The sequence below is a fragment of the Ciconia boyciana genome, chromosome 7, assembly GCF_034638445.1.
Source record: "Ciconia boyciana chromosome 7, ASM3463844v1, whole genome shotgun sequence".
In the NCBI taxonomy this organism is placed as follows: Eukaryota; Metazoa; Chordata; class Aves; order Ciconiiformes; family Ciconiidae; genus Ciconia; species Ciconia boyciana.
This window is the reverse complement of record NC_132940.1, coordinates 43,713,151-43,727,701: the sequence shown is the minus strand read 5'-3', so window position 1 is coordinate 43,727,701 and position 14,551 is coordinate 43,713,151. Positions and strand designations below refer to the sequence as shown.

At 48.8% G+C, this 14,551-nt stretch overlaps 1 protein-coding gene and 1 long non-coding RNA gene across 3 annotated transcripts in view; one reads left to right on the top strand and one right to left on the bottom strand.

The window, feature by feature from the left end:
- The first annotated feature begins 1,841 nt into the window (after positions 1–1,841).
- The window catches only part of LOC140654591 (uncharacterized), a 47,726-nt gene continuing 35,016 nt past the window's right edge, over positions 1,842–14,551 (top strand). Inside the window, exons 1-4 of the long non-coding RNA XR_012043451.1 lie at positions 1,842–1,917; positions 2,139–2,223; positions 4,289–4,435; positions 12,115–12,308. This is a non-coding gene — a long non-coding RNA (uncharacterized lncRNA). The remainder of the gene's footprint in view (positions 1,918–2,138; positions 2,224–4,288; positions 4,436–12,114; positions 12,309–14,551) is intronic.
- LOC140654561 (transcription cofactor HES-6-like) lies at positions 5,067–7,613 on the bottom strand. Of its 2 annotated transcripts, none has more exons than XM_072867959.1 (4): positions 7,476–7,613; positions 7,313–7,399; positions 7,150–7,231; positions 5,067–7,068 (listed from the first exon to the last, which is right to left on the bottom strand). In XM_072867959.1, the coding sequence occupies exons 1-4, from the start codon at positions 7,554–7,556 to the stop codon at positions 6,635–6,637; spliced, it is 684 nt and encodes a 227-aa protein (XP_072724060.1). In that variant the 5' UTR covers positions 7,557–7,613; the 3' UTR covers positions 5,067–6,634. The 2 variants fall into 2 exon arrangements, with proteins under 2 accessions (XP_072724060.1, XP_072724061.1); XM_072867960.1 differs by having other exon boundaries at positions 5,067–6,980.

Sequence of the window (14,551 nt, the reverse complement as noted above, 5' to 3'; positions counted from 1 at the left end):
AGCAGATATTACTACGTGTCCTCCATGGAAATGCAGCCAATAGACCTTCTAGCAAAAAGCTGAGAGGTAAGAATCTGGTTGGTGGCTTTTGTTTTGGTTTGGGTTTTTTTGTTTGCTTATTTGTTTTTTAAAAGGGGTTTGGGGAGTAGATTATAATTTCACTAACAGAGGAGTGGTGCTTCTGGGAAGGAACAGGGGTGGGAACAGACTCCTCAGTAAGCACAGAGCATGAGGATCTTGGGTTTTTGCATTGTATTTTGAAGACTCCCTTTGTCACTGGAGTTTTCTAGCCTTGGAGCAATGCTCTGGTTCAGTGTTGGCTGAAAGGATGTGAATCATTTTTCCTGCTTCCTGCAGCAATTGAAAGTGCAGTCTGTCCTGCTGTTACTGAGTCACCCTGACGGGCTGTGCTCTGTGACAGCCAGCGTGGTCACCGCTAAGCAGCCAAGTGCTGCTGGTAACACACCGCAGCAGAAAAGCAGCTGTGTAGACCTGTTGGTTGGCTTGGTTGTCCCCGTTGTCTGCATGGCAGTGTTGCTCTGGGCAGCTGCTTCTGTGCATATGAATAGGGCATGGAAGGTATGATGTGGGAGTAGTTGTGCCCTTTGGGTCTTATAACCCTCTTTTTGAGACCAAGCACATTCAGGAGCTTTCCAAATTATGTGTCACTTCATATAAAGCTTGCCAGGAACTAGAGGACATCCTGGGTGTTCTGTTCAGGCATCCCAAAGCTCCCAGGAGCACATCGTTGCTTTTGTACGTTGCTGTCATGGACTACTCTGGAAACTTGTGTTGTCTTATTAAGAAACTGCTGATGCAGTGGAGGGGTTAACGAGAGGGAGGTTTGCAGCTGCTGTGAGAGTAGCAGCTACTCAGTAGAGATTTGCTCCAGAATCCTAGATTTTGGTAAGAAGCTGTGCACCCCCTCTGCCTGGATGAGGGGATTCAATTACACTTGTTTTCTGACAGGTTCATCTGCTCATGTGAAGAATAGAAAGAACCTGGACCAGAGTCAGACGCGTGTAATGTAGTCTTGGACTCCTGGTACTCTGCAGACATCTGCCGAGGGTCTGCTGAGTGGCAAAGGAATCTGTGTGTGGTTTTTTGGAAGGGGGCAATGTGTAGGTAGATCCACCCATGTTGGGGGTCAGCCATGAGTAATAAAGACACTCTTCTTTTATGAAGGCTGGTCATACACACCAACCAGCATTTGCAGGCCCAAAGGAGGCAGATTTGCTAGAAACTTGTGTGATTCAGGCCTTGGTGAGGCATATGGGTGCTGTGAACAACCTCTCTGAGTTGGTGGAAAAGTTTGATGGGGCTGATGATGGAGTTGATGCCTCTTCTGTTCCCTGCTCCTGCCAAATCTGTGGAATACCAATTGCAAGGGCTGTTGCATGGTGACAGTAGAAGGGATTTTATGGCAACTTTGCTTAGCACAGGTTGGTTCTGGTGAACTCAGTTTAGGGAGAATGAAATTCTAGAGTTTTGCAAGGGTGCCTCTCGGTCACAAATGGTCCAAATCCCAAAACACAGTGAGGCTCCCACAGGGGACCACTAGAAGCTGAAACCCATTTTGAAACACATAGCTGAGCAGATATGCAGGTTCCACGTGATGCCTAGTAATTTCTCCTTCCCCTCAATGGGCACATCCTTTTAAGGATACTTTTAAAGTGTGCCTCTTTGGTGGTGATTTTAAATTAGACTGCTTTACTTTGTACTTAAATGGTCTGGGATCTTTGCAGAGTTCAGCTGAGGGAGACTGAATCTGAGCAATTCCTGAAGCTATCTGCAAACGTATGTTTGAAGATGCCCTAGGTCTGCACTTTCCCAGATACAAAGGAAAACTACTCACCATGCTTTCAACCTGTATTTTAGCCTGAGATCAATGTGAAAACTAAGAAACCACAAACTGAGGTAATTTTATACTTGAGAAATCTGAGGCCAGAAGGGATCAGCTAATATAACTGCTTGTATGTTGTTGTTTTACTAAGTAGTTTTTGTTTGTAACCAAAGCAACTTGTATTTGCTTCTGGAAAGATACTCTTTCTCACTTAACCTGATGACATTAAGAGAAAGGGAATTCATGGCTTCTTCCAGTGTCTAATTTCAATCCCTTTCCTTCTCATTTCAAACAGCTTGGACCCACTATCTAGCTCTTGGCATTTAAGGCTCTGCTTTATTGGATTAAAAGACCTTTTGAACCTCTGACTTCCTCAGCTGGTAAGTGAGCAATATAACATGTATAATATGACATATGCAGTATAACTAATCAAATCACCCTCAATCATTATCTTGTTTAACTAAATCAAGCTTAAAGTCTCTTGCTGTAAATTGTATTTTCATGTTTGAATGTTTTCTGCACCAGCTTTGATTTTTTTTTTTTTAACCTTCTTAAAATGCAGTGCAATGAATTGCACTTGCTGAAAACAATAATGAAATGCTAATGTTGTATAGGGAGCTAAAAATCCCATGGAAGGAGAGAGACTATTTCTCCCCTTTTCTTTTTCTTTAGCTCAGCTCATGCAGAAGCCTGAGAGGCTTAAAATGCGCAGTTTTGTGACACTATCCATTTAGATAACTATGGGCTCAGGAAATCTCTATAAGAAAGAGCATAAATGCAACTTGGAATGAGGGATCTCATGCAAGAAAATGAAAATATGTCTTAGGAAGCAGAGGAAGGATAGGCTTCTGGTTAAGCCAGCCAGATTGGTGGATTGGTTTGCCCCTTGAGTTTTTCCATGTGCTTCCTGCATGACCTTGTTCAAACCATTGTGCCCATCTGTGGAGCAAGATGTTCTCCTCCTGGGTCCCATCCATACTGGCTTGTGTGTTTCCATGGTCCAAGTGAGCATGGCCCAAGCTGTGGCTGGTGGGCCAAACTCAGCAGGGGATGTGCTGTTTGGCACAGTTGTTTTCATCAGCGGAGAGAAGGAAGAGCTTCTTGGGCAAAAGTCTGAGTGTGTTCCAAAAGCTGAATGCCAGATCTGTAAACTCCATGTGTCTGCACCCATGTCCCTACAGGGTGGAGGAGTAGTTAAGGCTGGAGACCTGCTTCTGTATGTGTGTGCATGTGTGCATATAGCTGATGCTTGGAGATGGGGCCATAAATTGAGAAATCCTGAAAGTGGGTTCCAACAGCTGGAGATGTCAAAACTGGATGGCTCCTTGGCGATTTTATCTGTGGAGGGTTTACCATAATGTGGCAAGTCCTCCCAGCTGACCTGGTCTAACAAGGAGCAGTTTTCCCCTGCAACAGGTGTGAGTGACTCACATGCAAAGAGAGGGGAAAACGAGCCCTTCTTTCTGTTATTCTTCAACTGCATATCAAATGAGAGTCCTCCTGGTAGTGTGCTGCTCCTCTCTCTCTTTTTACAAGGCAGTGCACTGTCAGATCAGATAGTCTGTTTGTATTACTTTGGAATGGAAAAGAATAAAGGCAGTTTCTATAAAGAAGGACTTGAAAAGGCTTCACTGGTTTTTCATCAGAGCTGCTGGAAACCCTCCTTCCTCCCCCCTGCCCCTTCCCCACTCCCACCCCTGAAATGCTCACCTCTTCCTGCCTTTGTCAGGGAACTGTCAGATTTGACACCTTTGCAGTAAGGTACAGAAATGCAAATGGAGAAATCCAGCAACACCTAATCAGAGGATGTAAACTTTCTGTGAACCTAATTTGTGGATTTAAAAAAAAAAAGTCTTATTGCTAACACATTTCTAAAATGCTTTTGACACTTTTTAAAAAACTCCTAATAAGAGTGCTTTGACCTGGCTTTTTCTTTTCAGCTAATACAGGACTGAGAAGCGCACAGGGGAAAGGCCTGTTGTCCCTCTGCTGTGGCTGTTCCTAACCATCCCAGCTTTGGAAGAGCAGGTGGCCATGGCCAGCAAGCTCGCAGCCCCTTGGTGTGTTTCTTTCTGCAGCAGCAGGGATAGGGTGTGCCTGGGTCTCCAGCTGTTGTGGCAGATGTGCAGGGAGCTGTGTGGGCCCACCAGCCTGTGAGGGATACCCCAGGTGTGGGAAGTGCAACAGCACTTGCAGCAATATACACAGAAATGGGAAAGGGAGCAGGTAAACAGGGAAGGCCAGCTTCAGCTCTGCTTCTCCAGGGCCAGTACCGGAAAAGTTAAGCACTATGTGTGCAATGCTGCTTAACAGAGATGACTCTGCTGCAAACCTGCCCCCCCCCCCCCCCCCAAATCCACTGCTGAACCAAAGCTGGCACTTTTATGTTGACTCTTGGTTGTATTTCTGTCACTGAAGTGTCAGGATTTGCACTTGCTTTCACAGGAGCATTACAGAAGAGCCCTAACCCGGGGGTCTTTCATCTCATGGAAATGAAGCCAAGCTGAGCTGCCTCCAGTGTTCCTGCAGCAGCAGAGGGGTGGAAGGGGCTGTGCCAGCCCTGGATGTCACAGCTGAAGCCAGCCAGCTCAGGCAAGTGTCTGCAGCCTGAGGCTGCTGTGTGTGCATGCTGTTGTGAGCCACAGGCTGGGCTGTGGCTGCTGTTGTGTTAAAGAAACAGGCTTTGGCTTTACCTCCCCTCTTAAGAGCATGTTACAGAAAGGGGTGTTTTCTAGATGTTAAAAGCATGGGGCTCCATCTTTGAGGGTAACAGTGCAATGTGTAATGTGTGAACTGCCCTTGGTGATTACAGTGAGGTATCGTTATCTGGGCTAATTAAGCAGAAGTGGAGAGTGAAGTGATGTGATACCTAGGGTAAACCTGTAAAAAAGTAAATCTGGCCTTGTGCTGGGGCTGGAGAGGTGCAGGCTCAGTCCAAGAGGTCATCTTGTGTAGGGTGTTACTTTTAGTGCAAGTGTCCCAGGCTCCTCCTTCATTTACACTTCAAAATGCTAACCTCCCTCCCTAAAGCAGAAAGGTCACTGCAGAAGCTCTCACCTCCCTTTGCTGAGCTGTTTTTTGCCCTTCTCCTCCCAGTTCAAAGGGAATTTAGCACAAAAGGGGATGAGAAGAACCAAACAAATGTGATTGATAGCCATCTTAGAATAAGAACACCCACCTCAGGTAACTTAAAGAAAATTACAAAGGAGAGGTCTTACCAGTATCTTAGTTTCCATGTTTATTATTCCATAGGCTTGTTAACAAAAGAAAATTACATGTCTAGTCCCTTGGTGGTTAGGTTGCTTCCTTTCTTGCTTGTTCTGTGTTTGGGAACTTCCATCTATTAAGCAACTTTACAATCCTTTTTTATTTTTTTTCTCTTTACAATGACAGCACTCTCAAAGGTATTATGACAGCATAAATAACCTGGCATCTCCCAGAGGCAGGAACAGGGCAGGTGTCAAAACTCATGTAGAATGCTGAGGGTTCCCCCACAGCCCCCTAGAAACATTTTTTTAAATTTTAAAGAATACTTTCCAAATCCATTGCACACTCTATTCAACTTTGCATTCAAGAGCAAAACACCCCCACTCCAAACAACCAAAACAAAGAAAAAGCCAGACCCAAAACCTCTGTGAAGTCATGCCCCAGGACAGGATTTGTCTAGCACTTCTGAAGCTAGGACTGTAGCTGTATGAGCAACACCTTCAGAGGGGAGATCAAGTAGAGTAGGCTTGAGACTGGCATCCAGATAAACTAACCCAGAAATCTGTGGCCTAAGATTACCTTACACCAGTATGACCTTGCTCACTGCACTAACTTAAGTGCCTTCTGGTATTAAACAAAAGAAACATTTGAATTGCAGTACTTGAGCTAACAATGCTTAGTACAAGAATTAAGTGCTTAATTACCAGCATTGTTTCCACAACATATACATACTTTTGTTAATAGTTAACAATAGGGAACTGTATTTTTAATTTTTTAAACCGGTTAGAAGTGCATCATACTCCACAATACATGCGACTAGTTGTGAATTCAGTATTTTTTTATTAAAGATTAAAAATAAAAAACATTTGACACCCTAATATACATAGTCACAATAAACTCAAATGTGCTAAAAGCAAAGTGTGCATAAAGACACTCATTTCTAAAAGGCACCCTACCACCACTATCTTTTAAACATTCATCTAATTCCAACAGGTTTCTAGTTTTCCTTCACTGAAGGTGAGACTCTAGACTGCTACTGTGTACAGATGCTAACCACACCAACCCCTTTCAGGGATCTTTGCTATCACTAGAACACTTAACTGTGCATGCAGACTTATCTGAGCTTCTCATGGAGTTAACCGTCACGATTTAAAATGCACAAGGGCTTTTTCTTAAGAGAAAAAGGTAGTGATGTTTGGGCCGCTTCTAAGGGCCAAGAGAAAGAGACAGGGTTATAAAATAACTGCTGTGTATCCACCAAAGAGCTTTGCTGCTAAAAGCCAACTCCCTCCTCCCCCCATCCCCTTCCCAACCTCTCAAAAACAACCCCTAAAGTTACAAAATGCCACACACACACACACACGCACACACACAGATGAAATGTTAACATGTTTAGCTATTAGCCTGTCAGGGTGTGACAGCATAAGAGTGCCATTGATGCAGTCCCGAAACACAGCAATGCCAGCCGCACACATGCATGCACGCTGGCAGTCCCCCAAACTGCTCGGAAGGCTGTAGGGGAGTGCGGGGCCCGGCTGCTCTCCCTGCTAGGTAGGTCTGTGTTGACTCCTGCATGCTCCTCTGTTACCAGGGTCTCCACATCGATTTGGGTAAGCTAGGCGAGGGCAGGCCGCGCATCCGCGAAGCGTCCAGTCCTTCGGTGGAGGTCTGGCCCGGCTCGGCCTCCGCCTCGTCCGAGTCGGAGCAGGTCTCTTCGCTGGGGGAGGGCGAGGGTGCCGAGGCAGGGAGAGCCAGGCCCAGGGAAGCCTCGGCCGCCGGGGCCAGCGCCTCGCTGCCGGGCCAGGGGCTGAGGGCGCGATCTGCCAAAACGTCCGCGACCAAGTCCGGGAAGCCGCCCTCGTTGAGGGGCATGGACTCCAGCAGGTGGTTGAGCAGCTCGGCAGCCGTGGTGGCGTCGATGCCCGGGCAGCTGGAGACGAAGGTGTGCACCTCGTGCATGCACTGGATGTAGCCGGCGGCGAAGCGCTCGCTGGCCTCGCGGTGCAGCCGCCCGCCCTCTGCGCCGCGGGAGACAGAGAGGGGAGCGGGGTGAGGCGCGGGCCGGGCCGGCCCCCCGCCGCCGCCCCGCCGGCACTCACCGAGGGAGCGGCGCTCCAGCACGGCCTGCACCCGCCGCACCGTCAGCTCCAGCACCTCCGCGTTCTCCAGCTTCGCCTGAAACTGACCCGGGGCGCCGCGGCCGTCAGCACGGCCCCGGGTCCCGCCGCCCGCATCGGCCCGGCCCCCGCCCCGCCACCTCACCTCGCTGTCGGCCAGCAGCAGCCGCAGCTCCTGCAGGCTCTCGTTGATCCGCGCCCGGCGCTTCTTCTCCACCAGCGGCTTCCTCGTCTGCGGGGACAACAGCGCCGTCAGCCCGCCGCCCGCCCGGCCCCGCCCCGCCCGCCGCGGCGCCCCTGTCGCTCACCTTCCTGTCGGCCCTGTCCCCCGCGCAGTCCTCGTCCCCCCGCGGCGGGCGGCCCTTGCCGGACCGGAAGGAGGGCGCCATGGCGCGGCCCGGCGGACCCGCGCTGCGCTGCGCTGCTCCGCTCCGCTCACCTCCGGCGGCTCCGCGCCGCTCCCCGCCCCGCGCCGCCCTACTTATACCCTGCGATTTGCATGTCAATGAGCCCATTGGCCGCGCCGCGCGGGCAGCCGCCGGAGCGTTGGCCGAACGGGCCAATGGAAAGCGGACGCTTTGTCTGCGCCGGGGCGGGCGGGGGCGCGCGCCGCCGAGCCTGTGGTTGCCGTCGGCCGCCGTGGTGCCTTCGGCCCCTGCCGGCATTGTTGGCCCGGCCCGGTGCGGGCGCGGCCCCGGCGCTTGGGCCGACCGCCCCTTCGCTGCTCGGGGCTCGTCACGGCCTGGGCGGCAGCGCGGAGGCCGGCGGGGCCCGGCGTGCCGGGCCTCCTGCGTGCAGCGCGGCAGCTCCCGCTGCGGCCTCGAAGTGCTGGGGCACATCCGTCACCTCCAAAACAACCACCCCCAAAAACCCCAACCCTCCGCCATCTGCGTGTTCAAAGCCTCAGAAAATGTGTGTGTGGGTTTCTGTTCGTCGGCCGGAGAGCGTGCTGGAGGCTATCGATGCCCCTGGCTGCCGGCAGTGCGTGTGGTTACGGCTGCAGGCAGGGACGGCCAGGGACGAGCAACAACCTGGGTGTGAAAGAGGCTAATTCATCCCCGAGCAGGGAACCAGCGGGGGCTGAGCAGGCACAGCTGACCACAGGCCCGGTCCTTTTGTCCTGTCCCCATCCAAACGGATGGGGATGCTTTTAAAGTTGGGCCCTCTGGCGACTGGGCGGCGTTTGGGTGCCTGCCTAGGATGACACGCTCATTTCAGGCTGTGCAGCAGGGCCGCGGTAGCACCACGGCCATCCTCCGGCAGTTGGCCGGGACGGGGCCACGCAGCCCTCTCCCAGCCCGGGGGGCTGCTCGCCCGCCTGGCGGCCATGGGGAGCTGCGCCCCGAATGCTCGGTGCCGTCTGTGGGCACGTCGCAGCCCTCTGCCTCCCTTGGCTGAAAGAGTCGGGCCGGCCAGCTTTGTGCGGGTAACTTGATGCTGATGACAGTTGGCAGCTGCAGTTCCCCCAGCAGTCTGAGGCAAATAAAAGCATTAGGGCTCGTCCCCGAGGAGAGCGACAGGTGTTCGCTCCCGCTCCTTTGTTTCCCTCCTTTTATTCTCCTCGCTAATGCATGTCATATTTTTACCGCCCGAGGAAACGGGAGACGCGTCCCCCGCTTGAATCGGCATTGCTGGCATGGAGCTGCACGCTTGCTTCCCTGTACGTGTCCAGCATGGCTCCCCTCCTGCTCCAGCATGCCCCTGTTCATTTCGCCATTAAAAACCCCAGGGAAGACCTCTGGCTTTGGTGGTGCTGAGGTTTTCCTTACTGAGAGGTCCAGCGTGAGCTGGTGGGCCCATAGCTGCGCAGAGAGCCCCAGCTCTATTACTTTTTATTGATCCACATCTGTAGGTTGGTGTCTGACTCATCCCGCGTGGTCCAGCGGGTAATGGCGCACACGCTGAGAAAGGCTGGGGTAGGTCTTAGTCAGTCCCACTATTACTTAATGCTGCTTTTCATCTTCAAAGCGCCGTATGAACGTCCGTGCCCACAATATGCTAATCCGCGTCTGATAAAAGAGCAGACCGGGATAGAGATGTTCTGCACCGCCTTCTCACGGCCATCGCAGGGGAGTGCATCAGAGATAAAGCCAGCGTGTGGGATATCTTGGCTGGAGACCTAAGCTCAGACCGCTCTGCTTTTTGTATCACAATGGACAGGAGATTTTATTTTCAGAAAGGTGCTTCCGTTGTGTTTCTTCCTTGTATTTTAAAGCAACGATGCTTGGATTTTGGCAAAGAGTTTGCTCTGTAAGTGACACGTTTCATTGCACCAGGCAGGGCAGAGTGGGATGTACCTGGGGCTGGATGACTAAATTTGTTCTTCCACTTCTGATGCACCCAACACTCCGTGTAATGCAACGTGGAAACTGGCTCATCCTTTTCATTGATGCCATTAACACAGACTAAGCAGAAATGCTGTTTAGGCCAGGCCAGGTACATAACATTTTTGTCTTTAAGCAAGTAGAGACACCTGTGACTGCATTTTGTGTGTAGTTTATTCATAGTTAGCGTAAATGGGAGGGAAAAAAGACAATTGTATGGGTGCAAACTACAGTGAAGTAATGGGGGTCATGATTTTGAAGAGCCATCTTTGTTCTGAACCAAAGTAGGCACGTAAGGTCTGCAGACGTATACACACATGCACACACACGTTTATAAAATGTGCGGTAACACACCAAATGTATGTAATCACATGGTAAAAGATGAACTCCAAGAGTTTGTGAGCTTGTTCTCTCTTCAGAGAAAGCTTAGCTTTTCCTAGCATAAGTAATCAGAGATGCTCAAACAGTGGGTTTTTACACTGGTGTAAATTCTGCTGATTTACACAAGAAACATTGCACTGCTGTGGCTGCAGACCCAGTCCCCAGATCTGTCAGGCCTCTTTACTGCAGTTGTTTGTATCGGTTGTGTTTCAGAGCTAACTTAGGTTAGAGATGCTGCAGTGTTAATCTAGGAAAACATGAAGTGAAGGAGCTTTCGAATTCACCTCAGTCATGGTTCAGATGCGTCAGGACTTGGGTGATGAAACACTAATGGCTGCTAAACAGCAACAATTTCTCACAAGCCTCAGATCTGCATGTTTTGGAGCAGTGAGGAGCCACAGGTACAGGGTGAGGACTTCTGGATGCACAAGAAGAGGAGACTCCAGCAGCGGACTAGTAAAGCTTGGCCAAGAATGGCCAGAGAGAGTCGGCCATGGCTATAGCATCCAATTTCTGTTCTGACTGGGTGGGTGCTGATGGCAAGGTATTTTACACATTGCTAGCTCTTGCTCTGCAACACACCTTTTTGTATTTTCTTTGAAAAGCTGCAGGTCAAATGAGTTGACAAATGCTGGAGCCGTTTGTGCTGGATGTTAAAAATGTATGTGCCATAAATATCAGAGCATTACTAGAGCTGCCATTCTGGAGGAAGAAGTCACTGCAGGCTATCTGCTCTAGCCCACAGGGATAACGTGACATTTTTGTGCCACTTTAAACAAGCTCCGTCACATCAGGTGAAGCGATTCATGATAACCTCATGCATTTTAATGGAAATGTCAACTGCAATCTAGTAAAAGAAAATGTTCCTTAGGTACCTTGTCTTATACCTCAGTGCTTGCCCATGCATGGTGGTTCCTGAAGGAGATTTTGGTAAACCCATCGACTTAGCAATATCATTCTTTCCAGATTAAACCCATCCTGCTGTCTGCTGATGGGGAGGTGTACAGGCACTGCTTTCTCCTGCATGGAGGGTGGGAGTTTAACCTTTGCTAGAGCAGGGAGCTCTGTCCTGCCAGAGGCTGGTGCTCCCACACATGATATAAATTACAGTTTAGCTGAGGAGCAGCATGGTTTTAGCAGAGATAATGGGATCAGTGTTTTGCTGTATGTGTTTTCCTGCAAGCACATGCATAGAGCAGTATAATGCAGCATATAATAACAGGTTTTAATTCTTTGTAGATCACGTATGATCACTAATGCACCTGAGACAATCCTGCAGCCTCAGCTACTTGCCATGAGTTTTGGAGGCCCAGGTAAGTGGCATATCCCCCTGAGATGGGGGAGTCTGCCACATAATGCCTTGCACACTTCTGTTTGAGCTATCAGGTGCATTTGAAAGGTCTCTGGCTCCCAGAAAAACATGCACAGAGACATAATGCAACTCTGAAAAGTTTTAAGGACTCTACAGGCAAGTGTGCTGCCATCCGTGTTCTTGGGCTTGAGTCAGTAGGTCACCCAGGCTCTCCGTGGAGAATATAATCGGAGCATGGGATAAAGACATGATGAGCATGGACAAGGCCCATTGGAAATGCTTGAGTAGTTTCTTTCATAAATGGTATAACATCTGTTGTCGTTGGAGGCACAAGTTCCTGTCAAAGAGGCACGTCATCCTTATAAATATTAATGGTGCATATAAATGGTGGTGGGCATGAACTGTGGTGGATGTTAGGTTAATGGGAGAATCGCTCCTTAGACATCAGTTTGCTGTCATCATACTTATTTCTACACTAACAAATACGAACTGTTTAGGTGGCAGAGCAAGCAAAGAGCTATCTTCCCCCTCCTCCTCTCCCTGGGGTCCCTTCACAAATGAAATGTGTACTGTAATTAGTTTCCTGCCTTGTCTCTGATGAAAATTAGTCCCACTTGCAGAACCGAAGTGGAGAGGAGCATGCCTGGACCTGGAAGAGCTGAGGGCTGTAGGTGATAAATGAAGCAAATGAGGAGAAGTTTGCAGCATTCCCCGTCAGCTTGATCTTAGTTGCCTTCAGTGCTATTGATTTCTCTGCTATTAAAAGCAAATGTTTAAGAGGAAAATCGGGTTGAATGTCACCACTGAGCTGCTCTTGGGACTTGAATCTGTTTGTTACTGCAAATTGTGTTTGCTGCCTTGAGTGCTGAGTTTCTGTTGCCCCTTTCAAAAACCATAAGGCTTTTCCTATCCTTTTTTATTTATCAGCAGACTTGGCAGCAGCGCTCATGTTCATCAGCTGGGGCACAGAAGAACAGTTCATGCCAGCCACAACGCTAATGAGCAGCATTCAAAAGGGTCTTATGTCCATTCATAGAAGAGCCCCAAGACTGCGTTTGCCACCTGTGAAGGCTCGGGTGCCCCTTTGACTGAGAGGACGGGCCCTGCTTTCTGCCATTTCAAAGGTACTTGTGGTGATACTCAAATGCAACAAATGGTGGGGGGCTGTGCTGAGCAAGTAGTGAGGACAGCAGAGCCTCTCCCCACGGGAGAGTGATGGATGGGTGTTGTGCACGGTGGGGCTCCCCCCAGCAAAACCCTGCGTGCCACTTTTATTACCTTGTCACTTTCCCCTCAACCTGTTGGGTTCCAGTAGAGATATGTCTACACTCATATATCATTGCAAACTGCTTCAATTCATACCATTTAGCCTGTGGTCCGTTGTCAGTGACTGTGGCAGGATCCCGTGTCTTGCAAGGTTAGAGAGACCGTCGCTTGGTCACATTGTGTTTGTGGAAGTTATTTCAAGGAGGTGAGAATAACTATCTGAAGCAAGTACAGAGTTTTTTTCAGTTGGATTAAAAAAGGAATAATTTCCCTGTGGTGCTTCAGGGAGCAGTTTCATGGTGTTTCCAGGGAAGCCTCTTGTATTTGATTTCTCTAATATTTTTGGTATTTGAAAGTTATCCTAATTATGGGGCTGACTTCATCATAGGCTTTATCCTATCTTTGTCACAGTGATGCATATATCACTGGTCCTCCTCTGCAAGATATTTTTATTAGTTCCTAAATGACTTACAGGCATCCTTGTGAAAGTACATTTTCTTCAGAGAAGGTGCTGAATCCCTTAAACACAATCCTGGCTAAGGCTGAAAGCTTTTTTAAGTGTGTGCCCTTCACAGCATATTTCTTCTGACATGCAGTGCGTGGCCAGGGCAACTCCCAGTCTGTACCTCTGGCAATGACACTCCGAGTTTGTTGACAGGACACAGGTTTTATTTTTATCAGGTTAACATGTACATAATCAGGCTCTGAACTTTGCTCCCATGTGTTTTGTGAAATGCTCTAGAAAATGCCTGCTTTCATAGTCTCTCACGGGTTTGCATTCACATTGCAAATTACATATCTGTAGGTGGGGGGAAAAAACCCAGTGCTCTCAGGGGGATGTTTGTGAGATCCTTTTCACAATGACAGAATATATTTTATGGTCAGTTTTGATAAACTCTGGTCTTTTCTAAATCAAAAGGAGAAATATTTTACAGGCAGAGACCAATCCCCTTTACTTGAGAGTACCAGCACCCATTTTGGTAGCTTGTGTTTTGTATAAATACTGGGTTTGACCATACTGCAAGAGATACTTCAAATTGCACAGACGTGTTTCCTGGAGGTATCCATGGACAACCTGGGACATGACCACAGTAACAGATACTTGTGGATCTTGTCTTAACTGTGCCATGCTCCCGCTCTGGGCTGGTTGTTTCTCAAAGGAGGTGATACCTTATAGCCCAGACTCCTTTTAATGGTACAGAAAAGGACCCTTGTGGGGACTCGGTCTGTTGTGTACTATGGAAGAGGATGTCCTTTAACTACTCTGAGTTTAGAGTGGATTTTAGCCTTGCTGTCCTGCACAGCTCATTTATTGGGCATACTGCTCAGCTGATCTATGTTGGTGGTTGAGTCCCTTAATCTGCTTCAAAAGCTTCTTATGTCTGTTTTGGTGAGGAGCCATCATTTAGAGTGATGCTGGAAGGCACTGATATGAGGTAGAGTGAAGGAAGCTTAGCGAGCAGATTTGAAAGAGGTGACGAGTGCTGCCATTCCTTTCTCTCCGTATGTGTCTGCCCTTGTTTCTGGAGAAGCCTAGCACACTTTAAGAGGAGCATAATGTTTTTGAATATTTGGTCTGAGAAATAGCTCTGGAACTTCAGCTCAGAGAAACAACCTCTACAAGGTGCTTCTTCACAGCTTTCTGATAGAGGCAATACACAGTTGAACGCAGTCGGCTACAGAGCAAGGGGCTGCCGCTGGCTGGAAACCCACTGCCTCCAGTTCAACTGGGAGACCAACGCGGAGTTGGCAAGTTGGTCCCAGTAAATGTCGTTTGTGTTTCTTGTGGGTGTTGGAGATGGGGTGGAAACAAAAATGTTCAAAGACATTGCAAACTATGGGTAGACATATTTTCTCCTGATGGGGCCAGTGAATGTTACCTGCCTGGCCCTACCATTCCCAAAGGCTCAATGGGTTCCCGAGGGTCATGAATATGATGCAGGATTGCAACATGCAGAGGAGAACTTAATTCCTCTGCTTAGACAATCATTTTTCTTCATGTTTTTTTCTGATGGGACATAGGTATTTGCAGGAGAATGCAAAAATGTCTTCCTGCTGTTCTCTGTGCTGACTTTTGATCATGTGGGGCTGCTCAGTACTT

Bases quoted from the DNA above. Each gene is read 5' to 3' on its own strand.
- LOC140654561 (XM_072867959.1), bottom strand. From the start codon at position 7,556: ATGGCGCCCTCCTTCCGGTCCGGCAAGGGCCGCCCGCCGCGGGGGGAC. The intron at 7,232-7,312 runs GTGAGGTGGCGG...GCCCCGGGTCAG, and splicing joins TGCTGCTGGCCGACAGCGAG to TTTCAGGCGAAGCTGGAGAA. The intron at 7,069-7,149 runs GTGAGTGCCGGC...CCCGCGGCGCAG, and splicing joins GCTGGAGCGCCGCTCCCTCG to AGGGCGGGCGGCTGCACCGC.